Source organism: Elgaria multicarinata, chromosome 7 (genome assembly GCF_023053635.1).
Source record: "Elgaria multicarinata webbii isolate HBS135686 ecotype San Diego chromosome 7, rElgMul1.1.pri, whole genome shotgun sequence".
Taxonomy (NCBI): Eukaryota; Metazoa; Chordata; class Lepidosauria; order Squamata; family Anguidae; genus Elgaria; species Elgaria multicarinata.
The window spans coordinates 32,228,507-32,256,135 of record NC_086177.1 but is presented as its reverse complement, the minus strand read 5'-3'; the positions used below and the strand labels follow the sequence as shown (position 1 = coordinate 32,256,135).

The 27,629-nt window shown below is 45.6% G+C and overlaps 1 protein-coding gene across 1 annotated transcript; it reads right to left on the bottom strand.

The window, feature by feature from the left end:
- Positions 1-1,980: 1,980 nt before the first annotated feature.
- LY86 (lymphocyte antigen 86) lies at positions 1,981-27,629 on the bottom strand. Its single transcript, XM_063129765.1, has 5 exons — positions 27,432-27,629; positions 13,529-13,615; positions 10,840-10,968; positions 7,190-7,242; positions 1,981-2,145 (listed from the first exon to the last, which is right to left on the bottom strand). The coding sequence occupies exons 1-5, from the start codon at positions 27,553-27,555 to the stop codon at positions 2,062-2,064; spliced, it is 477 nt and encodes a 158-aa protein (XP_062985835.1). The 5' UTR covers positions 27,556-27,629; the 3' UTR covers positions 1,981-2,061.

Genomic DNA, 27,629 nt, shown 5'->3' with positions numbered 1-27,629 from the left:
CAGGAGTAAGAACATAGAGTTAAATGGGACTTCTCTCCATCCCCCTTCACGGTTGAGTGGAGAACTGCACCGCCCTCCTTTTTTGTTAGCGAGACCGCCCTTTGACACACATGCCCAACAAAGAACGGGATGGTCGGCTAGTATGCAAGGACAGCAATACATGGGAGGGAGGAGTGCATTTATTTCACAAGGAGGGAAAAAACCCAGACTTTTCCCGCTCCTAAAAAAAATGAAACATGGAGGGGAAGAGGCAAAATGAGTGCAGGACGTGGATGATGTCATGTGAGTACCGGGCTGCAAAACCACATACCAGGCATGGTGAGTGTGCGATAAATCACTGGTGTGATGGAGCTCATTGTTTTCTCAAATGGTCTCCCAACCAAATACTGACTAGACCCAGACCTGCTTAGCTTTAGGAAGTCTGCTCCATCCCATGTCTCTAGACTGTAGCCAAGGGCGTAGGGCCACATTCCCTTGTGGATAATCTGTTTGAGGAAGATGGGTAGCATGATGGCAGGGCCCAAAGTCGATGTGTTACCCCCTTTTCTCTTTCTCCCTCTTCTTTTCCACCCCAGTGAGCTGTTGACAAAGGGCAGCTTGCTCTTGCTTGAGGTCTGAAGTGATCACATGCAAAAGGCTTTCAAAATTAGGCCTTGGGCCACATGAAATTGTGCCAAAGCCTGCAGGTTGCCCACCTCTGCTGCAGCCATTTGAGGAACAACAGACTATTGATGGAGGTGAAGGTGTGCGTTGTGCCTCCCATCCATGAACCAAAGAGTACCTAGATAAAGAACTTGTGTAGATTCTTAGGGTGACCATATGAAAAGGAGGACAGGGCTCCTGTATCTTTAACAGCTGCATAGAAAAGGGAATTTCAGCAAGTGTCATTTGTATATATGGAGAACCTGGTGAAATTCCCTCTTTATCACAACAGTTAAAGCTGCAGGAGCTATACTAGAGTGACCAGATTTAAAAGAGGGCAGGGCTCCTGTATCTTCAACAGTTGTATACAAAAGGGAATTCCAGCAAGGTGTCATTTGTATACATGCAGCACCTGGTGAAATTCCCTTTTCAATACAACTGTTAAAGGTATAGGAGCCCTGTCCTCCTTTCCATATGGTCACCCTAGGATTTGAACGTAGCAGGAAGATTTCAATTTTCAGGGGTGAAAATTGGGCCACCAGCAAACATTGGGCCACCAGCAAACACCAGCAAAATTGGTCCACCAGCAAACATGGACTCAGGATGAATAGCTCTGTAGTGCCAACATGAAAGCCGTTTCACTGTTGTGACTGTGCCATTGGAGTTAACTTATTTTTTTTACTTGGCTTAGCTCCTTGTGTGGCGCAGAGTGGTAAAGCAGCAGTTTCTGCAGCCGAAACTCTCCCCATGGCCTGAATTCGATTCCAGCGGAAGCTGGTTTCAGGCAGCTGGCTCAGGTCGACTCAGCCTTCCATCCTCCTGAGGTCAGTAAAATGAGTACCCAGTTAGCTGGGGGAAAGGTAATAACGGCCGGGGAAGGCAACGGCAAACCACCCCGCTATAAGGCCTGCCAAGAAAACGTCAACGAAAGCTGGCGTCCCTCCAAGAGTCAGTAATGACTCTTGGCTTACACGAGAGGTTCCTTTCCTTTTTCCTAGCTCCATTTATGTCTTGCTTGTTGCAACTCTGTCAATGAACTTCCTGGATGCAGTACGTTCCCAGGCAGTCCCTTCTCGTGGGTCCAGCAACCCCATTTTCAGCTGATATACTTTATGAATAATTAGTTCATTCAGTTGATTAGGCAGTACCTAATAAAATGGAGGGGAGGAAAGCTAAATATACTGCAGTGAATCCGGTGGAATAAACTAAAATGCCAGGGTTTTGCGACTTCCTTAAAAGGAATAGAGCATGAGGCATTTTCAGCTCAACCTTCATTTCCCATTATTTTACTGCACCTCATCTGTCAGATTGCAGATGGTCCTCTCTCTCTCTCTCTCTCTCTCTCTCTTAAAAAGTCTCTAGCTCATGCTGCTTTTAGCCACCTCTTTTAATGACAGCTTTAAAAGCACCCACACCCTCTCATTGATTCTTGACGGTAAAATCCGCACAGATAATAGTGTGACGGTCTTCGTTAAGGAGCTGCACGGTTAGGTTAAAGTTCCCCTGTAAAAGAGACAAAACCGAGAGCAAAATGTTAGATCAGAATAAGTGTCCAGTGACCAGCTCTCTCCTTTTACAAGTCACTATTGAATGTTGTCCTGATAGTTATTCTTCTGTTTTTGTTCACTCAGGAAAGCCAAATGTATTGTAATGGTCAAAATCAATCCCGCAGCCCCTCGTGCTGTCTGAAAACCAGGACTTGCAGGTTGAGGGACCCTCTGATACAGTACAGGATGTGACATGGATGCCTGCAGCAGATAGGGGGACTTTGGCAAGAATCGGATGCCCCACGTTGCACAAGGAGAAAACCAGGGGGAGTTAGTGGGGGAGGGGGGCTTCCCACTAACACAGGGGTGGGCAACATTTGGATTTTGGGCATCGTGTGGCCTGTTTTGCAGCCCCCACCGCCACTGCTGAACTTGCTTGCAGTGGTGGCAGCAAAAAAGCAGTGGTTTTTCTAGAAAACACAGCATGTGGAGAGTGCTCGTCTTGTCTGAAAGCAGAATTATGCTCCCACAAGAAGCCTCCCTGGAGCGTGGTTTTGCTTCCAAAAAAGGTGGGCTCTCCCCGTGTGCCATGTTTACTAGGGCTGTGCTCCACTCCGATTCGGATCACGAATCCGGAGCAGAGCGACCCAATCCGCCTCTGCTAAAGGTGGATCCGGATCGGGTCGGGGGAGCTGCGGATCGAGGCAAAGCGGTTCGCCTCCATCCGGAGCTCCAAACGCAGGTAAGGGGGGAGGGGGGCTCACCTGGCGGCGGTGCTGCTGCAATCTGTGCAGCGACGGCGGCGGAGCCAGGTAAGGGGGCAGGGGGGTTACCTGTGTCTTCCGGACCGCAACGGAGGCAGGTAAGTGCAGGGGAGGGGAGCTTATCTGGCTCATCCGCTGCTGCGGCGATGGCAGCAGAGCCAGGTAAGGGGGCAGGGAGGAGGTGGGCTTACCTGCCTCCATCACAGTCCGGTGCAGGCTTCAACTGAGGGCCAGGCCTCAAGCTGGAAGAGCAGGCTGCGGCCTGCTCTTCTGGTTTGAGGCCTGGCCTTCAGTTGAAGCCTGCGTCGGACCGTGACAGAGGCAGGTAAGTGTGGGGGAGGGGGGAGGGGGGCTTATTAGGCCTCCATTTTGCCCCCTTCCCCACTTACTGCCTCCACTGTATGCTACAGAGGCAGGTAAGTAGGGAAGGGGGGCAAAATGTTGATCCGCCCCTCCGGATCTCGTTCTGCGGAGCGGGGGAGGGTCAAATCAGCCCATGAAGTGGTTCTGGGGGTCCGTGTACAGCCCTAGTGTTTACAAGAAAAATCACTGCTTTTTTGCCCCTGCTGAATTTCATAGAATCATAGAATTGTGGAGTTGGAAGGAACCACAAGGATCATCTAGTCCAACCCTCTGCAATGTGCAGTGAAAGCAATTAAATCATCCATGACAGGTGGCTGTCCAGCCTCTTCTTGAAAACCTCCAGAGATAGAGAAACCCACAATCTTTGTAGGTAGACTGTTACTGTGAGGGAGTTTTTCCTTATATTTAATCAGAAACTAGGTAGCTGTAACTTATGCCCATTATTTCAGGTCCTAATTTCTGTGGCCATGGATAATAGTTCTTGACCATCTTCCCTGTGGCATCCTTTTATGTACCTGAACGCTGCTAACATGTCTTCTCCCAGTCTTCTTTTCTCCAGACTGAACATCCCAAGTTCTTTCAGCCTGTCCTAGTCCCAGGATCATCTTTGTTGCCCTCCTCTGAACCTGTTCTAACTTGTCAGTGTCTTCCTGGAAATGTGGTGCCCAGAATCATACACAATACTCCAGGGGCAGTCTCTCAGGTGCCAAGTAGAGAAGAATAAGGACTTAACGCATCTTTGGCAACACAGTGAGGTCTGACCCCTGCACTAGCACAAAACTACAATTGGATAGAACCCCATGGCGGTTGTGCACAAGGCCATGAGAGGATTGAACATGGCAGCCAAGAGACTGATATTACAACATTGGAAGGATAAATGTTCACCTCCCATAATGCAATGGATTCAGGATCTAAGAATGCTAACAACATTTGAAAGGGTGGTACATAGGCCCCACTCGTAAGTGGATAAATATATGGATATTTGCTCTGCTTTCTTGAAACTTAGGCATAATCTCCTTTTTCCTTTCCTTTTTAGAATGTTGTACTTGATGGAATATTGATATTTCTATGCATGCAATTTCTTGGGTGGTTTCCACCATTTTGTTTTTTGTGTTGTTTTGTTAAAGGAGGTTCTCCTGGCACCCACACTTTATTCTTTCAGATGCCAAGTGAAGACCTTTTTATTCACTCAGCATTTTAACAGTCTATAAATTAAATTTTAACTTGGCTGTTTTAAATTTGTGTTTTAAATTTGTATTTCTGCACTGCTGCTGATTTTATCCTGGTCGTGCTTTTATATTGTATTTTATATCATGTTTTTATACTGTTCTTTTACCATACTTTGAATGGTTTTAATTTCTGTGAACTGCCCAGGGAGCTTCGGCTATTGGGCGGTATAAAAATGCAATAAATAAATAAATAAAATTCATAACATAAGGGAGAGGCCACCAGTGAGGGAGGAAGCAGCAGCCAGGCACCTCTCCACCGTGCCTGGGTCCAGCTCCAGCTGAGAGCCCCCTCCCTCCTGCTGTCACCTGTAACTGCTGAACTTTCCAACTAAGATTGTAGTGCCTGAATTTGCTTTCCTTTCCCCCCTCCTCCTCCTCCCTCCCAATCCCCTTTCCTTTTGTGTCATGTCTTTTAGATTGTAAGCCTGTGGGCAGGGACTGTCAAGAAATACTTTTGTAAGCCGCCATGAGAGCCTTTTTTGGCTGAATGGCGGCATAAAAATCCTTAAATAAATAAATAAATAAATAACAAGAAAAAGTTTAATAATAATAAAAAGGGAGGGTTGAACATGAGCAGACATGAGATGCGACATGGGCCAGAGCTAGGGTTGCACAGTGTTGCTGCCATAACGCTTTCCTGTGCGGCTGAGTTGGCAGTAGTCTTTCATGGGAATTTCAACTGACAGAGAGCATTAAAGGGCAAATTTTCCTCACTACTTTCCCCCCAGGATGTTATGGTTGCTTAATCAAAGCAAGACATTGTGTGTACTATTCTAGACCACTTAGATCTTTGAATGAGTGCTTGAGCTAATTTCCCCATTTTAAGAAGTAGCTATTCCCCATTTTAGTAAGAGCATTTTGCATAAAAGTGAAGCATGCGCACCGAAGCTCTGGTTAAAGGTCCCCACATGCTCACATTGGATGTGATACATGTATGCATGCAAGTAATTTTAGTGTGTGTGGCTCCAACCCTACAACTCCGAAATATAGGTTTCATGTGATAGCATTGGTGTAAAAGCTCTGAGGATTGGTTCCTTTGATTATCTCAATTACATGAGCAGCAATGAGTTTTTGTGTAGCTGCTTAATTAGAATGAGAGGGTTATCCTTTTGATTGACATTACCTTTTCCATCCCTGATATTTTCTAATTGTTAGACAGCTATAGTTTTGCACATGTGGTACAAAATTCAGTGCTAATTGCATTGAAACAAACAAACAAAAAACTATGCAGATGGAAAACTAGCTGGATCCGAGTTTTCCATGAATGGAATGTATATATGGAAGGAACTCCCCTGCCTAGAACAGCTTTAACATTAATTTCACTGGAGGGAGCTAATTTGTGCACATGTGGGTCAGAACCTCCCATTGACATGAATGGAAATATCTGTTAGCACAACAGATCTATCTGCACATGGATCTCTGGACTGTGGTGATACCATAAGATGCTGACACCACTAGCAATTTCCAGCTGGTTGGATCCAAGAGTTGCCTGGGCAGATGTCCACTCATGCAGTGGGACTTCTGCTCATGGAATTGGACTTCTCATCCACAGCCAGAACTCTCATATCATTGGGGACCCTAAAGATACAGGTGATGCGAACAATGTGATTAGCCATCATATACTTGGTTTAAAAATCGAACACCAGGTACTCACCAGGGATGGGGGATAATCACAAGGAAGGCGGTGGTTTAAGCCTCCCCCCGCCTCAATTGTGAACTCAGTAAAAAAAATTGACACCTCCCCTTCCTTGTGTGGCAGTTAGCATTAGGAAAATCTCCCACCAACCCTTTGTTTCTCAGTGTCCCTGTTTTGGCTCTAATTCTGTTGGTGTTAGGGTGACCATATGAAAAGGAGGACAGGGCTCCTGTATCTTTAACAGTTGCATAGAAAAGGGAATTTCAACAAGTGCCATTTGTATGCATGTAGCACCTGGTGAAATTCCCTCTTCATCACAACAGTTAAAGTTGCAGGAGCCCTGCCCTCTTTTAAATGTGGTCACTCTAGTATAGCTCCTGTAGCTTTACAAAAGAGGGCAGGTCTCCTGCAGCTTTAACTGTTGTGATGAAGAGGGAATTTCACCAAGTTCCCCATATATACAAACGACACCTGCTGAAATTCCCTTTTCTATGCAACTGTTAAAGATACAGGAGCCCTGTCCTCCTTTTCATATGGTCACCCTAGTTGGTGTTCCTGAGCTGAACATTACCAGTTAACACTTGCATATAGCTGTGGGTCATGTCATGGGCGATGGGCAATGACAAATGTGGAGCACACCTTCAGAAGCACCAGCTCTTACCAATGACTGTGACTAAGGTAGTGCATTTCGCTAGATAATTTTACAACAGCCACAGCCCTCTTTGACATGTCCTACATTTTGGGTGCATTCAGTTATAATGGCACCACTGCTGCTCCTGGTTTTGCTACTCAGGTAGGGTGACCATATGGAAAGGAGGACAGGATCCCTGTATCTTTAACAGTTGTGTAGAAAAGGGAATTTCAGCAGGTGTCATTTGTATGCATGTAGCACCTGGTGAAATTCCCTCCTCATCACAACAGTTAAAACTGCAGGAGCCCTGCCCTCTTTTGTAGAGTGACCAAATAGAGGGCTGTCCTTTGATGGCCCTTCAAACAGAGGTCTGCTTTGGAAAGTAGGTTGTAGGCCACTGTACTTGTATTTTAGAGAACAAACTAGGCAGAACATACCTGGGGGAGATCACTGAATCCCGCGGAGATTGGCCCTTCATAATAGATATGTTCTGCAATACAGATAGATCCAGTGGTGAGTGAGAGAGGCAGAGATGGCAGAAACTGTTTTATGTCTAGATAACAGCTATGGCTTAACACCCACAATCGAAATGGACTTAGATTCCTGGCCAGAAATGAATTTGAAGCCAGTGCTGCTGTTCCAGTACAGGTCAAACATGTTTTCTTCATCTGTATCCCGGATTTCAAGTAGCTATATTCAATACATTTAATAATTAAAACAAATGATAAATAAATGACATTGTCAGATAGTCTTGAAAGGCAGCCTCCACATTTTGACTGTAGACATAAGTAATTAACCCCCAGTATTACTTGCTTTTTCTTTTAATTATTTTAGTGATACTTAGGGCTTTTCTACATGAGGCTTTTAAAGCACTTGCTTTTAAAACAAATGCTTCTGCTTCCGGATTCTTTGCAGGAATAAGTTTGGCTCCTTTACATGTATTTTTTCCTGGGATTTTCTTTGCCTTTTTATATGTTCCATTGCATAACTAACAGCTGATGCTGTGGTATACTGGAGTTATGCAATTACACAAGAATCTCATTCTGCCATTTTTCAATAATGCCACACTTTCCTCGACCTAAAAAAAGCCAGGGAAATGGTAGCAGAGTGCGGGAGAGGCCCTGGTGGATGATGTAAAGGACTGCAAACTACTGTGAGTGAGCAATCACAAGTGCACAATAAAACCCGTGTGTAGAAAGACTCTTACTACTTGTCCACTTCTTGCTGCTGTTATGTGATCCCTTTTTTCTGTCGCCATTTTAGATTAGTTTTTTTTTAGAGAGTACTTTTTATTATTCTAGATAGTTTTCTTTTTTTATGTATTATAACTCTTCTCATTAGCCACCTTGGTAAAAAGACGGGACAGAAGTACTGAATAAGCAAACAAAACGTGCAATACAAAATAGAAATTTCAAAACACCACACACAGCTAATATACATGTAAGCAGAAATATTAACATTCAGACCCCATTCTGTAATCCTCCCCTCCGCCACCCCCGGCCAAATCTCAGGTCCCTAAAAGGAAAGTAGCTATTTAAGGCAGTGCAATAAGGGCTTATTGACATTTGGAAGCAGATGAAGATACATGGTATTATCTAATGCAATCAGCTGCGGCTTTATGTCATAATATACTTCAGTTAGAGAAAACAATTTTCCTGCCTTACCAAGATTAAAGACCTGCAAGCCCCCAGAAGGACTGGGCTTTTTGATTGAATATTTAAGCAGCCGTTTGTGTTTTTACCCGAGACGGACTCCACTTTTCTCTCACACATTTCCCACTGCTTCTTATTAAGCACTTCATCAGAATAAGACGCCTTTCCAAGAGATCTGTGGATGCCACAGAATTAAATTTTTCCATCAGTCTGGTTTCGGTCATTTGCATGATTGCTTGCTCATGTAGTATTTGCCTCTTATTCCGTGAGCTCTCTCTGTGCCACATTAAAATAAGTAAATAAATAAATAAATAAATGTGTGAGCTATTCCTCAGAGGCAAGCTTAGTAGGGGAATTGTTGCGTGGTCATGAAACTCACAGCCTGGTATTTATTATGCGTCTGATTGAGATGCAGCTGTAGCAGGGAAAGAGCTGAGGGGCGTCCGCGCATGATTGGCTTATTGTGCCACCAGCGCACGTTCGTTTCTCATTTGTTGCATGCTAGCGGCGTGCGCAGATGGCTGTGAGAAAAGGAAGCATGCACGGATGGTAGGTAGTTGCACAGCAATTGGCGAGATCAGGAGCTTCATCACGCCAGGGTTATACTGTGCAATCACTGCGAATTGCATGCAAAGGACTCCGAAGTTTTCCAGCTTATAATCTGCTTTGATTGTGAAGTGCTCCCATGCATCCTGCCTTAATTGTGCAATAAAGCAAAAAGATTTGCCGTATTTTGATATTAGTTTTTGTGCGTATCATCCGAGCAGCCACTGGGGAGCAGGATTTGAAGAAATATTAAACAAATGCTTACATCTGCGTAAGCTTTAAAGATAAAGACATCAAAATTGGCACAGTAATAGATATTAAGGAGAGCTTTAAGCATACCAAATTTGAATCGGATTGTGTCATCCATTGATTTTTTACATCCCCCCCCTTAAACCCATTTCCTGGTATGCAAAGGATCTTGCCGCCCGGTAATAACAACTCCGACAGCTTAGTGCTGTAGGGGATAACTCGAGGGAAACAGGTACGTGGGATGAAGCTTTAAGTGTTCACACTGTCCTGATTGCTAACCCTTACTTCTCCACTGTAGTTTTAGGCCCAAATTGCTCCCAGCAAATCTACGCCACTTTTGCAACTCTTTTATCAGGGACTATTCTGTAGTAGTAGCTGTTTTTCCCATTTCTATCTTGACTGTAAGCTATTTCTAGAAAAGGGCCACTCGCTGCTGTGAGGGTGACCATATGAAAAGGAGGAGAGCAGCAGTTAGGGTGACCATATGGAAAGGAGGACAGGGCTCCTGCATCTTTAACAGTTGTACTGAAAAGGGAATTTCAGCAGGTGTCATTTGTATGCATGCAGCACCTGGTGAAATGCCCTCTTCATTACAACTGTTAAAGATGCAGGAGCCCTCTCCTCCTTTTCATATGGTCACCCTAGCTGCTGTGTCCTGTACAATGCTTAGAATGCTGTTGGTGCTAAGAACGGCAATGGCTACCACTGCTAGTAGAAGTAACAAGGTGGGGGGTTGCAACAATTTATTGCAGTTTGGAGGTCTACTGTTCAGGATTACAGTCATGCCCTTTTCCAGGATACTCCAACCCATGCCTCCCCTCCTAGTTTTAGTTGTTTTCCCCTCCAGCCAGGCAGCCTTCCATGACCACTAAGCACACCTGGCCCCTAATTGTTTTGGGGATTTCTTCCACCATAGGTTCCCTGCCAATAAAGATTTCTTCCCTAAATATGTTTTGCAAGTCTTCGTATCCCCCTGAGCCTGCTGATCCTTCCCTTTTGTGAGTGAAGGTGCCATTTTGTTTACATTGGAGAATGAGTTTGCTACTAGTATGCAGGTGAGTCAACCACCATGGCAGCTCCCCATTGTTATTATCCATCTGGGTCAAAAAATGGGATTTTTTTTTGCTTAGCTGGTACTATCTCCCTAGGTAACTGGTTCCATTGTCATACTGCTCTAACAGTCAGGAAATTTTTCCTGATGTCCAGCTGGAATCTGGCTTCCTTTAACTTGAGCCCATTATTCCGTGTCCTGCACTCTGGGAGGATCGAGAAGAGATCCTGGCCCTCCTCTGTGTGACAACCTTTCAAGTATTTGAAGAGTGCTATCGTGTCTCCCCTCAATCTTGTGTTAAAATAAACAGAACGCTGTTAACGCAGCGTGCTAATGCACACTCAGTGGCTGAGTGTGGTTTCTGGCTGCATTCAGACAATGCAATAACCCACCCTATGGAAAATGTGCTGCGTTCAGACAACATGCTGGCCCACAGTTCAACAAACAACCCATGGTTCAAGCCCACTGGGTGTGGGTTAGCGTGTTGTTGTGTACAGCAGGTGCAACCTGGTGTATTTGTTTGGAATGGCCTTGTTTTCCCTGCTTCGCCACAGCATCTTCAGCAAATTATCTATGAAAAGTTAATTACCTCCTCTCTTCTTTCCACAGAAACTAAGCCGTGGGTGATCCCGCTCACAAAGTTTCTTGGAGTAAATTGGGACGCGCCTGCCATTAATGGTGAGACTTACATCCACAGTCAGCTCAGTGATGCTGTACCCTGTAGAGTAGACATAATACGAATCTAATGAGCATCTGCATGCAAAATAAGTCACTGCTATTATACTAGTTTTCTTCAAAAGAGAGAGAGAGAAAGCAAAACCCTGTTCTTTTTTATATACCATGCTTTACCTCTTGAATGCAAAGAACAGCAACAGTCCTCACATTTAGGCTGCAATCTTAAGCACACAGACGTGGCGATTGAGCCCCACTGAACACAGGGGGGCTTTAATTCTCAGTAAGCGTGAGCAGGATTCCTCCATTTAGTGCAATGTTGTGGTCAGGGATTGGCTGATTCAATGAATCTGATCTCTGCAAACCTGCGGGCACATCAAGGGGCTCATTTTTCATCTCAAAATATGTGAGGGGCAGCAGCTCCAGGGCAGAGCAAAGCTTAAACTTGGTGAATCCAGACAGGAGCGCAGACTGAATCTGATGAGTCCTGGATGAAGCCTGTCAGATTCCAGCACGGTCTTGGTTGGAAGCCTGATGGTTCCAGGGATGAGATCTTTACCACCATATTTTTTTTTGGTCCAGCCTTTTTATTGGTTTTATAGAACGTCTCCTGTTCCAGGATGGAAAGCAAGGGAGTATTTTGATGAGGTGTGACAAGGTGCGGGTCAGGCAGCAGAGAGTCAGAAGCATGGACAGCAAGCTTCAGGATCAGACCAGACACAAGATAAAGTGATGACCACTATTTGGATGGCTTCAAATGGTGGCTGGATAAATTCCTGGAGAAGAAAGCTATCAATGGCTACTAGCTTCGATGACTATGTGCTACCCCCATTATCCGAAGCAGTAAGCCTATATGCGCCAGTTGCTGGGGGATATGGGTGGGAGGGTGCTGATGCACCGTGTCCTGCTTTGTTGGTCCCTGACCAACAGCTGATTGGCCACTGTGTGGATCCTTGGTCTGATCCAGCATGGCAGTTCTTATGATGGATGCTTTATATCAGGGCTATGCAACCCGCAGCCAGGCAACCACATGTGGCCTCCCGAGGAAGTTAAATGCAGCTCTGATGGGTTCCTGATCTTCCCTGCCACCACTGAATTTCACCATTGCTGCTAGCAGTGAGGAAAGAGTGATTTGGTTTGTAAGGATGTGTGCACATGTATGGATGCATGCAGCCTCTGACCCCCAGAATCGCATGTAGCCCTCGGAGCCAAATTAGTTGTGCATTACTGCTTTATATCTTCTATCAGAGAGACATCTGAGTGAAGGCCCACCTCCTTGGAGAGAGACTGCTTGGAAGATAAATGGGTTTGCATTCTAATGAGGCTGAAAGATACCCTGAGGACCCTAGGTTGTGGAGGAGGGCAGGGCTACCTCATTTGGAACCCAAAATGGAGGCCTCACTGTCTGCTGGGGCTCCCCATCTGCAGAAGCATCTACTGGGCAACACTAGGGTGACCCTATGGAAAGGAGGACAGGGCTCCTGTATCTTTAACAGTTGCATAGAAAAGGGAATTTCAGCAGGTGTCATTTGTATATATGGAGAACCTGGTGAAATTCCCTCTTCATCACAACAGTTAAAGCTGCAGGAGCTATACTAGAGTGACCAGATTTCAAAGGGGGCAAGGCACCTGCAGCTTTAACTGTGGTGATGAAGAGGGAATTTCACCAGGTTCTCCATATATACAAATGATACGTGCTGAAATTCCCTTTTCTATGCAACTGTTAAAGATACAGGAGCCCTGTCCTCCTTTCCATAGGGTCACCCTAGGCAACACTGCTTTGGAGATTGCCTCCTGGGAGCTTCAGGGACCCCATCCTTGGATGGCTCCTCTGAATGGTGGTAGTGGTGGGTGGTTTAGGATCCTGGGCAAATCCTGGTTACATTCCAAAATGTGGTTTAACTGGTGGGATGCATAAAAATGGATGGAGATTTATTTCAGATTTCAATAGGGAGTGGCTCAGTATCAGTATATACCATGTTCACACATGGTCTTATGAATGGACCCCTCTGCCCAACTTAAGTGCCACCTCTCTGCAAGCAACATCTGAAATGTGCTCAGTTTTGCAGCTAAGTAATTTTAGACCCTGGACTTAATCGTCTTATGAGGGCCTCCCATTAGATGGCCACGTGTATGACTTTGGTTGTGATCCACACAGCTCACTTTTCTCTTCCCTCCCTCCCACCACCGTTCCATGTTTTTAAAACTGCTTTCACATTCCAGATTTGTTAGAACAAGAACAAAACTGTTTGCAGTTCCCTAGGAATCTCCCTAGCAAAAATGTCCCTAATATTAACTAGAGCTCTTCAAAGGACTGCCAGTCTTTTATTGATACTTCAGTCAGCAGGTGATGAACTTCATATGTGAACCAGGTCTAAGTATCCAGCATAGACAAGCTACCTAAAGGTGCACATTTGGCAAAAAAAAAAAAAAAAAAAAGTTCCAGTCTATGGCCTTTCCAGAGACAAGCTTGCTCACTGATGTCAATTATCCACAGTGGAGACTCCTAATTTAGAGAGCATTTATCTTATTCATCACTTAACACCTGCCCCTTCGTAATGGAACTTCTCAGTTTGGCACAGTGAAATATGATGTGTTATACTTACTTAAAATGGTTGCTATTCTGATGTTGACGGTTTGGGCCACCACACTGGAACAACTGTCAAAGCTAAACGCAAAATCTTGCAGTGGATCTGGGAAGAAAAGCAAAGCAAAGTGCAAGCTGTAAGTGACCACCTTGGTTTATAGTGGAGAGGAGACTTGGTTTAGAAATAACTGGAACCATCCCGCCCGTCCCTCCCTCCCAATGGCCGGTTGGGTGGAACTTATCCAGAAAGAACCCTAGGGTAGACCTCCTGTAGAAGACCAGTTCTTTAACTTCTATTGAATGCTATTATTCTGCTTTGCTTGTTCCCTGTGAACTACCAGGCTTCCTTACTGTATTGACTCAATGTGGATGGACGTTCCAAAGGTGGCTACATGTTTATTTGTGTGGCCAGGATTAGATTGAGCAACATAGGCCATTTCTACACCAGTCCCAAAATGTGGGCTGGTCATGGCCAAGTCCCTGTGAGTCCCTGAGAAAACTCAATTCTTCCTATGGTCTCGGGATTGTCCTGAGACTGCGGGAGGTGTGGCCGCCCAGCCCGGCTTCTTCCCTCCTCCCTGCAAGTAGCGGGGATCAGTAGAGGGAAGGAACCGGGGTGGGAGGAATCGGGGGTGGGAGGCAGCGGGGTTGGGCTTTTTTAAAAAACACACACACACAACAACAACACTTACTTTTCGTTGGAGTGCATGTGCGCTCAGCTCCTTTAATTTTTTTTTCAAAAAAATGGCGGGTGTGACACCCTCCTTCCTCCTGGGATGTTGTGCCCACATGTGGACTAAGGGGAGGATCTCACGATCAGGGTATCACGAGATCCTCCCCCCTCTACACCAGGCTGGTGTAGAAATGGCCATAGACTCTTAAGCAGCCTTCCCCAAAATGGTGCCCTCCAGATGAGTTGGACCACGATTCGCATCAGCCGAAGCCAGCACAGCCATTGGATGGGGATGATGGACTTTGTAGTCCAACACATCTGGAAGGTGCTGGGTTGGGAAAGGCTGCTTTTCAGGGAGACGCATGGCCAAAGACAGGTTGGGGCAGGAAGAATGCGAATGCAGTGATGCACCCTGAACCCGACTTTAAAGCCTTCGGTAGTTTGCTGTGATGCCTTTAATGATCATTTCACAGATAAAATCTCTCGGATAAGAGCCGACTTAGACACACTCATTATAGCAGAAGCTGACAATGGAGTGTCCAGCAGCTCCGCGAGCAGGATTACACTGGATCAGTTTCAGTTGGTGAGTACCGAGGACGTGGACAAGCTGCTTGGAAGAGTGAGGAAGACGACTTGCCCTCTCGATCCCTGTCCTTCTTGGTTGGTCGCCCAGGGAGGAGATGCAGTTAGATTACAACTACAATGTATTATTAATGCCTCTCTCAGGGAGGGGAATTTTTCATCGTGTTTAAAAGAAGCGGTGGTACGACCACTTCTAAAAAAGCCCTCCCTGGACCCTCTGGATCTTTACAACTATTGACCAGTATCAAATCTTCCATTTCTGGGCAAGGTGATCAAGAGGGCAGTTGCTCACCAACTCCAAGCAGTTTTGGATGACACAGATTTTCTAGACCCATTTCAAACTGGCTTTAGAGCAGGATACGGAGTTGAGACCGCCATGGTCACCTTAGCGGATGATCTACGCCTGAGTATTGACAGGGGGAGTGTGTCCCTGCTGGTACTCTTGGACCTCTCAGCGGCTTTCGATACCATTGACCATGGTATCCTTCTGGATCGCCTGAGGGGATTGGGAATCGGGGGCACTGTCCTTCGGTGGTTCCGGTCCTACCTCTAGGGCAGGTTCCAGATGGTGCTGCTTGGGGATAGCTGCTCCTCAGAAAAGGAGCTGCTGTGCGGCGTACCGCAAGGTGCCATCCATTCCCCAATGCTATTTAAGATTTACATGAAACCGCTGGGAGAGATCATCCGGAGGCATGGGGCGGGGTGCTATCAGTATGCTGATGACACCCAAATATATTTCTCTGTGCCTTTGACAACAGCGTCAGCTAAGGATAGTGTGTCTCCTCTGAATGAATGCTTGGAGGCGGTAATGGGCTGGATGAGGAAAAACAAACTGAAGCTGAATCCAGACAAGACGGAGGTGCTTGCTGTCAAAGGCCGCAACCTGGGTTTGGAGGTGTGTCAACCGGTTCTGGATGGGGCTACACTCCCCCTGAAAGACTGTGTTTGCAGTTTGGGGGTGCTCCTGGATCCATCGCTCCAAATGACAGCCCAGATAAACATGATAGCCAGGAGTGCCTACTATCAGCTTCGGCTGATACGCCAGCTGCGCCCCTTCCTAGAGTTGGAAGACCTGAAGACGGTAGTGCACGCACTGGCAACTTTGAGGCTCAACTTCTGTAATGCACTCTACATTGGGCTACCTCTGTGCCTAGTCCGGAAACCTCAGTTAGTCCAAAATATCACAGCCAGGCTGGTCACTGGTACACCTAGGGGTGACCTAGGGGTGACAACATTACACCAGTTTTAAAATCTCTTCACTGGCTGCCGATTAGTTTCCGGCAAAGTACAAAGTGTTGGCTATTACCTTTAAAGCCCTACATGGTTTGGGTCCAGGCTACTTGCGGGATCGCCTTCTCCCATACAGTTTGCCCGGCACACTCAGGTCCTCTGGGAAGAATCCAAAATCTAGCAAAAACTAGATCAACAACTGTTAGCCAGAGGACCTTTTCTTCCGCTGCTCCCAGACTGTGGAATGGCCTGCCGGAGGAGATTCGTCAACTTGACAGTCTTTTAGAATTTAAAAAAGCAATAAAGACTGATCTATTCTGGCAGGCCTATTGAGTGAAATTTTAGAATGTTTTCAGGATGTTTTAATCATGTATGGTATGTTTTAATTCATTTTAATGTGTATTTTATATCATGTTTTTATACTGTTTGTTTTATACTTTGAATTGTTTTAGTTTTTGTGAACCACCCAGGGAGCTTCGGCTATTGGGGGGTATAAAAATGCAAATAATAATAATAATAATAATAATAATAATAATAATAGTCTGTCACATGTTTATTTCAGCTATGCCTTGCCTTGGTTAGTTGCGCTAGGAGATGGGTAGGTTCGATTTGGGGAGCAATCTTTTAACACACCATTTAGCAACGGAGCCTTGTCAAATGGTTTTACTCCTTAAACAGTTCTTACAGTTATTTTGTAATCCTGTCTTCACTGAGTATTGCAAACCGTTTATGAGACCATTTCCCTCCACCAACAGGAACCACGTGGATTTTGACTTCTCGTTTCTGTCCCCCCCCTCCCCCCTCTCCTCCTTGGCCTGCTCTGGGTAACCATCGTTCAACTTCAGCATGAGAATGTTTCACTTCCTTTTATTTTCATGCGTTGCATGAGGAAGGTCAGAAACAGGACACCTTCTTCTTCTACTCCAAATGTGCTGTACGTGGTACAGATCCACAAACCGTTGTGCCCGTTCTACCAGCGTATTGTGCCTGCGTGTGCGGATGAGCCTTCCCACTTGCAGTGGGGACAGATGTACAACAGCTGGCACGTGCTGCTCCGTATCAGATATCATGAAAACTGGGCATACCGGGCAAGAGGCAATTCACAGGATGGTGAATTGGGCTCATTTCAGTCTGAAACAGCTGTCCCTCCGTCCATCCCCTGCAAAGATTGATGCTGGATTGGGTGCCCTGAACCATTTGAGAAAACTGGTTGTACATGTGCTGGCGGGTTTTGCTTGGGGCAGCTGATTCACACAACCTTTTTTGACATCATCATGCATTTTGTTTGATTTCTAAAATAATAAATGTTGGTGCTCTAGATAAGAACATAAGAAAAATCATGCTGGATCAGACCAATGGTCTCTCTAGTCCAGCATTCTGTTCACACAGTGGCCAATCAGTTGCTTTTGGGCAACCCACAAGTAGGACATGAGCACAACAGCAGCCTTCTGCCCATGTTCCCCAGCAACTGCTGGTATACGTAGACATACTTCCTCTGATATTGGAGGCAGCAAACAGCCATTATGACTAGTAAACTTTGATAGCCTTAACCTCCCCCTTTAAAGCCATCCAAACTGGTGGCCATCACTACATCTTGCAGTAGTGATTAGGGTGACCATATGGAAAGGAGGACAGGGCTCCTGTATCTTTAACAGTTGCATAGAAAAGGGAATTTCAGCAGGTGCAATTTGTATATATGGGGAACCTGGTGAAATTTCCTCTTCATCACCACAATTAAAGCTGCAGGTGCCCTGCCCTCTTTTAAGTCTGGTCACTCTAGTATAGCTCCTGCAGCTTTAACTGTTGTGATGAAGAAGGAATTTCACCAGGTTCTCTCTCTATATATACAAATGACACCTGCTGAAATTCCCTTTTCTATGCAACTGTTAAAGATACAGGAGCCCTGTCCTCCTTTTCCTATGGTCACCCTAGTAATGATACCCTTGTTGTCATATTGTCTGACGCATATGCCCTCCCTGTTTTCTCTGGTAATGTAGCCCGCAGGCTGCTGCTGGTTTTTCAACTGATAAAGGAAAGGTGCTCTAGGTATGCTCTAAGTCACTCTCTTCTTTATAACCTCACAAGTTCTGATGCTGAACCATGCTTTTGAAAGCAGATTCTGGAATTAACCCCAGGTGAGCCCTGCCCTTGATTAATCTGTGCAGGAAAATGCACAGACTAAAAAAGAACCCGAGTTTACTGTTTGGAGACCTGGTTTCATTGTGCTTCACTTATGGAGTTATATCTAGCCACCCACCCATTCACCCGCAGACTGTAAATGCACACATCCTGAATTCTCACAAAGTCAAAATGTTTACCCTTCTTTCCCGGGAGAAAATGACACTATACTTTCAACCTTTCACTTCCCCACCAGCACTGTTGATTCCTCGGGCTCCCCTCCACCCACCATCTTCAATCTGTTCTCTCTTGCAGAATTCACTTTTTTACTTGTCATACTTGGACCTCTTTCAGGCAACAGAGTGAAGAATAAGCATGATTTTCCTAGATGGAGAATGCCCCACAGAGAGAGCTCCCTTGGGGTAGCTTTACATCTGAAAGGCCGGGGATAAATTGGATGAATAAATGATAAATGGACAGTGTATCGGGCAGCAAGGGACAAAGCTGGATTGGATTTTAACAAGAGCGTTGGCTCTGGGAGGACGCGGCGACGGCGGCAGAGCCCGGTAAGGGACCAAGGGAGAGGGGGACCTTACCTGCCTCCGTCTGCGGTCCGTCGCCGTCTTCAATTGAGCCCGCGGTTCCACCAGGAAGTCTGGGCCGCAAGCGGCCCAGACTTCCTGCTGGAACTGCGGGCTCAATTGAAGACGCTGACGGACCGCGGATGGAGGCAGGTAAGGGAGAGGAGGGCGGGGGGGGGTTACCGGGCCCTGCCGCTGTCGCCGCATGGGCGACAGCGACAGCGGCAGGGCCCAATAAACCCCACTTACCTTTCCGGCGGAGCTCTGGATCGAGGCGAAGGATCCGCCTTCACCTCGATCCTCTCCGCCACGCTCCGCCGGCCCCCCAATCCTCTTCGCCTCCGCCTTAAGGGCAGGCGAAGCCCCTCGCTCCGCTCCTGCTTCTCCGGTCCGATTAGAAGCGGAGCACATCCCTATTTATAGCTATAGATCCAAATTTAGAAATAATTTCGATAATTTAAATAAAAGTATAATACATCAACCTAGTGGGAAAAACAGTGACCAAGTGAACCTGTGTGCCTGCTCAATCTGCTGTCCAGATGCTAATGGTTGAGGCCCCTATTCCCCCTCCAAGGCCCCTATTCCCCCTTCTTATGGTTTTTGAATTTAAATGGGACTTAGACTGGACAGCCCTTCAAACAGAGGATGCCTTCATGTACAGCACTGTCCTCTGTAGACACAACACCTTAGCCATCATTCTATTGCTCAGTGCTGGTGCCTGACAAGCCATCAAAAATGGCTACCCAAATCTCTCTAATTATGAGGCACAATGTTGGCAAGATTTATTTAGCAGTACAAACTACCCATTGAGTTCTGCCTTCTCATCTCTTTCATCTCCCTCTGCCAGTAGCCAGGGCAGGAAGGCCTTTCCCAAATGGAGGATGTCCTAACCAATGAAGTGTCTGATGTCCCTGTGACTCACCAGGGGGTTGGTGAGTGGGGAAGAAAACCTGTCCACCATTTTGGAATTGCTAATGAAAACACGATGCGTGAGAATGCTTCAATTTCCTCTCCTTCAACTCCTTCTTAATGTTAATTTTGGTTCAATAATTCCAGACAGCTAGTTGATAGTTTTCTAACAGATGACGGCTTTAAATTATTTTTCGTGGAAACAGAATCCAGCAGATTAATAGCACGGGTTTCCAGGCATTGATCTGGCCGAGTTCATGCAGTTCTAGAGGGGAGGTGGGAGAGAAATCCCACTTCTCCACAGCATACATCGATACCTTTGGCCTTTCCATATTACACTTCTGGGAGCAGTCAGACAATGGCAGGCAAGTGAATTATTTCAGCTCATTTTTTTCCCTGGCTTCACACTAAAATAGCAGGTCAGAAAGGAAACCGGAAATGAACACACAAAGGAATCGTTCTTAGCACTTACATCGTGCTTTCCACCTCCAAGCCCCTTAATAAGACACCCTCTAATTAATCCTCGCAACAGCCCTGGTGAAGAAATGATTACAAAATGATGTTTCATTTCACAGTTAAAGCATTCCCTCATCACTGCCAATTTTTGCATCGGAAATATTTAGCTTCATCCCACGTACCAGTTTCCCTCGAATTATCCCTACAACGCTAAGCTGTCGGTGTTGTTGCTGTTGTTGCTACCGGGCGGCAAGATCCTTTGCATACCAGAAAATCGGTTTAAGGGGGGAAATGTAAAAAAATCATTAAAAATCAACGGATGACCCAATCCAATTCAAATTTGGTATGCTTAAAGTTCTCCTTAATATCTATTACTGTGCCAATTTTGATGTCTTTATCTTTAACGCTCACACAAATGTAAGCATTTGTTTAATTTTTCTTCAAATCCTGCTCCTGCGCCCCAGTGGCCGCTCGGATGATATGCTCAAAAACTAGTATCAAAATACAGCGAGTCTTTTGCTTTTATAGCAAAATTAAGGCAGGATGCATGGGAGTACTTCACAATAAAAGCAGACTATAAACTGGAAAACTTCAGAGTCCTTTGCATGCAATTCGCAGTGATTGCACAGTATAACGCTGGTATGATAAAGCTCATTGTCCTGAGGCAGCATGTCCTATAACAGTGGACCGCCAAAGCATGCTTCCCACTGGTGTGTGTGTGTGTGTGTGTGTGTGTGAATTACACATCACCAAAACAAGAGGACGAGAGTTTACAGATTTGCATAACACTACTACATGCTCATTTTTACGTCTAGATGCAGATTTAGGAATAATTACTATAATTTAAAGGCACAATCCTATACACATTTAGACAGGGGTGGGTGGGTGGGGGAGTCCTAAACTCCAAGCATGCTGATAGTTGTGTGGGACTTTTTTCTGTTTAAACATGCATAGGATTGTGCCTTTAAATAGAAATACAATCTATCTGACCATAGTGGGGGAAACTCAGACCAGGTGACCAGTGCGCCTCAAGGGTGCGTCCATATGGGCGCTTTGCCCCTGGATTGCTTCTGAGTGCCGGCAGGTGATGTACCATGACACAGCCGCCACTCCAAAGCAATCCAGGGGCAAAGCCCCAAAGCTCCTCAATAAAAAAGTTGGGTACTTACCCTGACTTCTTTAGATTGGAGCAAGGCTCCGCACCTCTGTGAAGCCTCATTAAAAATAAATAAATAAAATGGGGGTTGGAAATCCTGCCAGGGAGGGTACACCCCTTTCCTCTCCCCAAAGAAATGCTCTTAATACATGCTGTCTTTTCTCTCCCCCCTACAACCCTTCTTTCCCAGTTTAATCTTGAATGTTGTCAAGAGTGAGCCTTTAAGTCCTGGCCTCCGCATCCCTCCGGTTGAAATCTGCAATGTTGCCCCTGAGCTTAAAATAAAAAAGAGAAAAGAAATGACCACAAGCTGACCTGCATCGATAGCGTTGCTCTATTATAAGTACACAAAAGGTAACTGCAAGAGATGCTCTTAACACATGCTGCTTTCTCTTCTTTCTCCCGTTCGCCAGTTTCATCTTGAGCAGAGTCAAGAGTGGGTCTTTAAGTCCTGGCTGAGAATTTTGCCTTCCCAACCCATCTGCTGAAATTTGCAATGGTGCCCTTGAGCTCACTTAAAGCAGTAGAACGTGAACCATTTTGATGAGCGTGAAGGGTTTGCGTTGGACCCCAAAGAGAAGTGGGCTGCTGTTGGGCTCTCTGATCTGTAGGAGACGCCCTGCTCACTTTCCCTCCTTCTTGATAAATGAAGTGAGGACGGTGGGGACTTCAGAGAGGGCTTTTTCAGTGGTGGCCCCCTGTGTGTGGAACTCCCTCTCTGGAGAGGTGTGATTAGCCCCCATCATGCCTATTTTTAAATGTATGTTAAAACCCTTTTTATTTAGCCAAGGAGTTAGCTCCTGACTGGTTGGTTTGGGTGTTTTTAGGTTAGATTATTATTGTTGCATATTAATTGCTTTGTGTGATTGTATGAATTTATGCTTGTTTTATTGGTATTTGTTTCTTTAATATTGTAAGCCATTCTGTGCTCATTGTGGAGGAAGGGAAGGGTATAAGAATTCTAAATAAATGAAATAATAAATAAATATTGCAGTACTTGCTTGCCCAAGGAGCAGGCTCTGGCTGGGCCCAACCCATGCAGGGTGGCCACTTATCTATCCTCTGAATTCCCTTCAAATGGAGGACTGTCCTCTGTAAAGTAGGACACACAGCCACCTTAACCCCCTGCCATCCTGTGTGTCAGGTATCCGAGTGCTTTATAAGTTGTCCTGTATTGACACACTCTGATTTGTGTCTCTCATGATCTGTAAAACCATCTGGCACCTAATCTGTCTTTATTGCTGACTCTCCTTAAGCACGCATTGGGGAGCCATTTTTGTACCTTGAAGCTTATGGATATTTTTCTTCTCGCTGCCATGGTGTCGATTTCTGGAAAGAGGACAGGGTTATGCTTCACGTTAAATGACAGAGTTTAATCTAAGCCTGCAACCTCTGGGAAAGACAAATCTGAAATGGACTGGCTTCTGGGTTTGTTTTTTCTTGATCTGTGTCGCCATGGTTGATGAGCCCGGATTTAATCTGTCACAGAGATCTTGAGAGAGAGAGCGGGTGGGAGGGAGCGGAGCCCGCTTTTGCTATGTAGAGAGAGAAAAAGTGTGTGTGTGTGTACGATTTCCCCCCTCTCCAGGTATGAACTTTTTTTTTTTTTTTAAAGAAAAGCTCTTTGTCCTTCTGCTTGCTAATTTGATATAATGGAAGCAGAGAAAAGCCCAAATCCTCTGAATTCCATGCTTTATGATTAAGCTCTTTCTAGAACTGTTGTGGAGACCATTGATGACAGCCAGTTTAGTGCGGTGGTACAGAGTTGGATATGGGGGCTGCCTATATGGCGGTGGGTTGTCTCCGTGATAAGCAACCCCCCACGCTTTCACTGCTGCAGAGTGGCTAATCCCAACGCATCAGCGAAAGCGCAGAGGTTTCTGGTGACCAATCAGGGCTCGCCATCTGCCCAGCCACACCTCCACCACGATGCTGGAGTGAGGTTAGACAACGGATGCACCGTACTCGCCTCACTACGCAGAAAAAAGTTGTGGTAAGTCCCCAACTATTTTGCTTTGCAGCTTTATGGAAAACCCCCATGCTGGCTCTGAGGTGGCTGCTGCGTCGTATAATTGATGCAGCACCACCGTGCAGCCAACCTGGGGCTTTTGGTGCATATAGACAGCCCAGATGTTTGCTCAAGCTCTTTTTCAGCCCTGAAGCTCACTCATGATCTTGAATTGGTCACTGTTCAAGGTGACTGAACCGGGTCAATGTTTTCTGAAGAAAAGGAGCTAGGTGATTTTAGACTCTGGACTTAACAGTCTCATAGAGGGCAGAGGATGATTTGAGATAACGTGTATTACTTTGTTTTACTTTAAAATGTGGTATGCCAGCCCTGCTCTGCAGGGTCGGCGTCGAGGGAAGACATGGTTGGTCACCTGTGGGGAGCCCACACCTAGCAGGGGGCCACTAACACGAGCCCCCTGGATTTACTTATCTCCTTCATAATAGCAGCCTGCTTGTTCACTTTGGCCAAGACAATGGTGATGGTGAGGTGGAACAGGGATGCCACTGCCTACTTTCTCACTGACTCTCTGCCTGCTAAGCAAGCAAGTGGTAGTGAGAGTAGCTGGTGACAATGGCCGCGTCTTGCCCAAAGGCCCACAGAAACCTGGAGTCGGCACTGCTCCTGTGTTTGGGGGCCCTTCTGCTGATTCTGCTGAGGCCCTGATGGCAGCACAGGAAGAAGGTCCCATTTTGAGTAGAACAGTGTGTTTTGGTCAATATTTAATCCCTTTCCCGCAATCTTTATGCCTCAAATTATCTCCCCAAGATGCTTTTCCTCTCACAGAATTCCACCCACAAGTGTTTAGAAACCTGCAAGGAGACAAAGAGCTGCAGGGAGGATTTTTCCTGAGGGGGGAAAGGTTTTAAGCAATCCACTCCCTACATGCCACTTCTCTACTCAAAATGGGACCCTCCTAAAGCCATATTACGGCAGAAAATATGGCTGTTACAGCTGATATTTCCTTATATCTCCATAGGTAAAAGGGCCAGAGGCCTGGTGAGCAAATGGTGAGTCTCTCTTACAACACTCAGTAGTACAGTACAAGTATCACTGCCCATCATTCCTGAGGGAGGGGCGGAGCCTCTTGTTTAGAGTTGAGGGCCACAGCTTAGTGTAGTAGTGAAGCACATGAAATAGTTTTTGTGGTTTTTAATTTTTGTATATTGTTTTTAAGTGTTTTTATCTTATGTGAACCGCCCAGAGAGCTTCGGCTATGGGGTGGTATACAAATGCAATAAATAAATAAATAAATAAATAAATAAACAGCCTTTCCCAACCTGGTGCCCTCCAGATATGTTGGACTGCAAGTTTAACCATTCACAGCTAGCATAGTCGATGGCCATGCCAGCTGGAATGATGGGAGTTGCAGTCCAACACACCTGAAGAACACCAGGTTGGGGAAGGGCAGCGTAGAAGATCAACCCTGGTAACTCCAGCTAAAAGGAGTGCAGTTAGCATGGCTGGGAAAGACCTTTCCTGGGGCCCTGGAGAGATACAGTGGGCTAGAATGGACTGTTAGTCTGACTCATAAAATGGCAGGTGTGTGTGTGTGTTCCCTCCTGAGCATAAGGGGGTGTGGGTGGAGGAACAAGCCACCCTCATAGCATCAGTTACATTTTCCTAATATCAGGGATCTGTTTATAATATCTGAAGCAGACTTGGTCTCCCAGGAATGAGCTGATAAAAGATTTCATTCCAAATATTTATTTACTCCATGTGCCCTTCACTGGTTTTATTTCAATGGATGTGTAAAGCTATGCTTGAGCTTCAGGGGAGGGAAAAATAAACTAAAAAAATCAAGCCCCACGGGGGCAGCCTTTGTGTTTGGATGAATTGGGAAAACAAAAGCTCGGGTTTTCGTTTGCCATTAATCACTTTTCACGTCACGTGCCTCCTACGAATGAGATGTCTATGAAGCGAATTCCCTTTGTCCCCCTTGTAAAGCGCATCAGTGGCACGGTGGAGGCAGAAGGCCAGCAGAGCTGTGGAGTTGAAAAGGAAGCACTGCCGAGCGCATTCGTTGTTCATTCATCTTGTTCCTTTCCTTTTTCAGCAGATTGGAAGAACAAACAAGCCCGCAGTCCATGGGAAATGCCGCCACTATGCGCGTCCACTGCGTGGCTGAGCACAGTGACAGCTTTTGACAACATGGTTCCTTCTGAGTAGCACATTGAACCTCATGTCAGGTTGAGTAACAGAGAGTTGGGAGAAATACAAAAATTTATACTGCTATGGCCAATTTATACCACTATGGCCATGGTTAGACCAGGCCTATATCCCAGGATTGTCCTGGGATCATTCCTGTGCATCCACACAGGGGATCCCGGGAGCAGGCAGGGATGACCCCTCCATTTGCCTGGGATAATCCTTAGGTCTAGCTAAGGCCTCTGAGTAGGGGTGGGGTGGGGGAATCAAGTTTCTACCTCTTATTTATTACATGTGCTACAGGAAAAAACTTCTTTCTTCCCTTCCCTTCCCTTCCCTTCCCTTCCCTTCCCTTCTTTCTTTCTTTCTTTCTTTCTTTCTTTCTTTCTTTCTTTCTTTCTTTCTTTGGAATTACTCTTATAAAATCTTATTGTTTCAAGCTATCGTTATTTTGGGCAGCTGATAATTAGTGTGAGATGAATTTGCATTCGTCCTGCCCTCATTTCTTTGTTGATCTTCACTACACGGCAGTTTATTTGATCATTATTAAAAATGGCCATGCTTGAAAAGTCCAGGCTCATGTTAAATTTGGAAAGGGCATATATTGAGGACTTTTGTTATTTTATCTCTTTCCTTTTACTACCATTATGTTTAATCACATCTGTAGGACTTTACAGCATACTAAATATTTTCTGTTTATCATCTGATTTACAACTCCATAGCTCATTGGAAGCTGGCTCTATTGAAAAAGAATCGCCCTGATCCACTGATGTGTTCTGGGCACAGGAAGTCTGATGCAGGCAGGAAGATTCTCTGCACAGGATGGGCTCTTGATTTATTTCGATGGAGGAAACCAATCCGCACACGCAGCCATTTATTGATGTAGATCTGGTCCCTCCATTGAAAAGGTTTGAGACCTTTGCACAGGTGCTGGTTTTAACCTATAAAGCTCTACATGGCTTGGGACCACAATACCTGATGGAACTCCTCTCCTGACATGAACCTACCTGTACACTGCGCTCAACATCTAAGGTCCTCCTCCAAGTGCCTACTCCGAGGGAAGCTCAGAGGATGGCAACAAGGGAGAGGGCCTTTTCGGTGGTGGCCCCCCAACTGCGGAATGATCTTCCCGATAAGGCTCACCTGGCGCCAACGTTGTTATCTTTTAGGCACCAGGTCAAGACTTTTCTCTTCTCCCAGGCATTTAACAGCATTTAACAACGCTAAGTTTGTTTTTAACAGACCCCCAGAATGTTGTTTTTAAATGGATATTGTTGTTTTTATACTGTTGTTCTTATGTTTTAAATTTTGTATACTTTTAATGTTTACTGTTTTTAACTTTTGTAAACCGCCCAGAGAGCTTCGGCTATGGGGTGGTATATAAATGTAACAAATAAATAAATAAATAAATAAATAAATAAATCCGCACATTCACACAAACACCAAGAGATCTTTGGACTGGGGCGAGTGACTCCCCAAAGCCATCCAGTATATTTTTCAGCTGAACGTGGACTCTAAAATGGGTAGGGTGACCAACTGTCAGGATTCCCCCGGATTTGTCCTGGTTTTTGTTCTTTCCATGGTGTCAGGGGGGATTTTCTATAATTTTCAATAATGTCCTGGAATGACACACCTTCCTCTTTAAGGCTGCCATTAGCATGGCAGGAGGGAATGACATGCTTTCTTGAGGCACATCATTCCCCCACCCCAAGCTCCAATTGAGGTCTTAAAGGGGAAAGTGGGTCATTCGTGGACATTATAGAAAAGGCCCCAATTGGAGTGGATGGTGGTGGTGCAGAATGAAATCCTTTCCCCTCCTCCACTCCAATCGGGTTCTTTAAGGTGGCGGGGGAATCACGTACTTTCTGCAGGACTCAGAAAGCTGCTTCACCACACACACACTAGGTGTCCTCTTTTTTGCTTTCCCAAATATGGTCACCCTAAAAATGGGTCACCCACATTCAAACCCAGCAAGCAGACTACTGTACTGGAACTGCCCATTTTCTGCTGTTACAAGAACAACATCACAATAGGGAGAAATGAAATGAAAGAAGATCTCACCACAGCTTCGGTACTTTATTTCCAGCTGATTGTTCTTGCAGATTGTGTGCTCAGGCCATCCTGTGACTCTGGTGGCAGTATAAATCAGCCAAAAGATGAGGGGAACAACTTTAAGCATCTTCATGCTGCCTGTTGAAGTGGGTCTGTAAAGTTGTTTCTCTTTCTTATAACCAGCGTGCGAAGAGTTAGTTCGTCGAC

Bases quoted from the DNA above. Each gene is read 5' to 3' on its own strand.
- LY86 (XM_063129765.1), bottom strand. From the start codon at position 27,555: ATGAAGATGCTTAAAGTTGTTCCCCTCATCTTTTGGCTGATTTATACT. The intron at 7,243-10,839 runs GTAATTAACTTT...TCTGTATTGCAG, and splicing joins CTGTGGAAAGAAGAGAGGAG to AACATATCTATTATGAAGGG. The intron at 2,146-7,189 runs GTATGTTCTGCC...TCTCTTTTACAG, and splicing joins GATTCAGTGATCTCCCCCAG to GGGAACTTTAACCTAACCGT.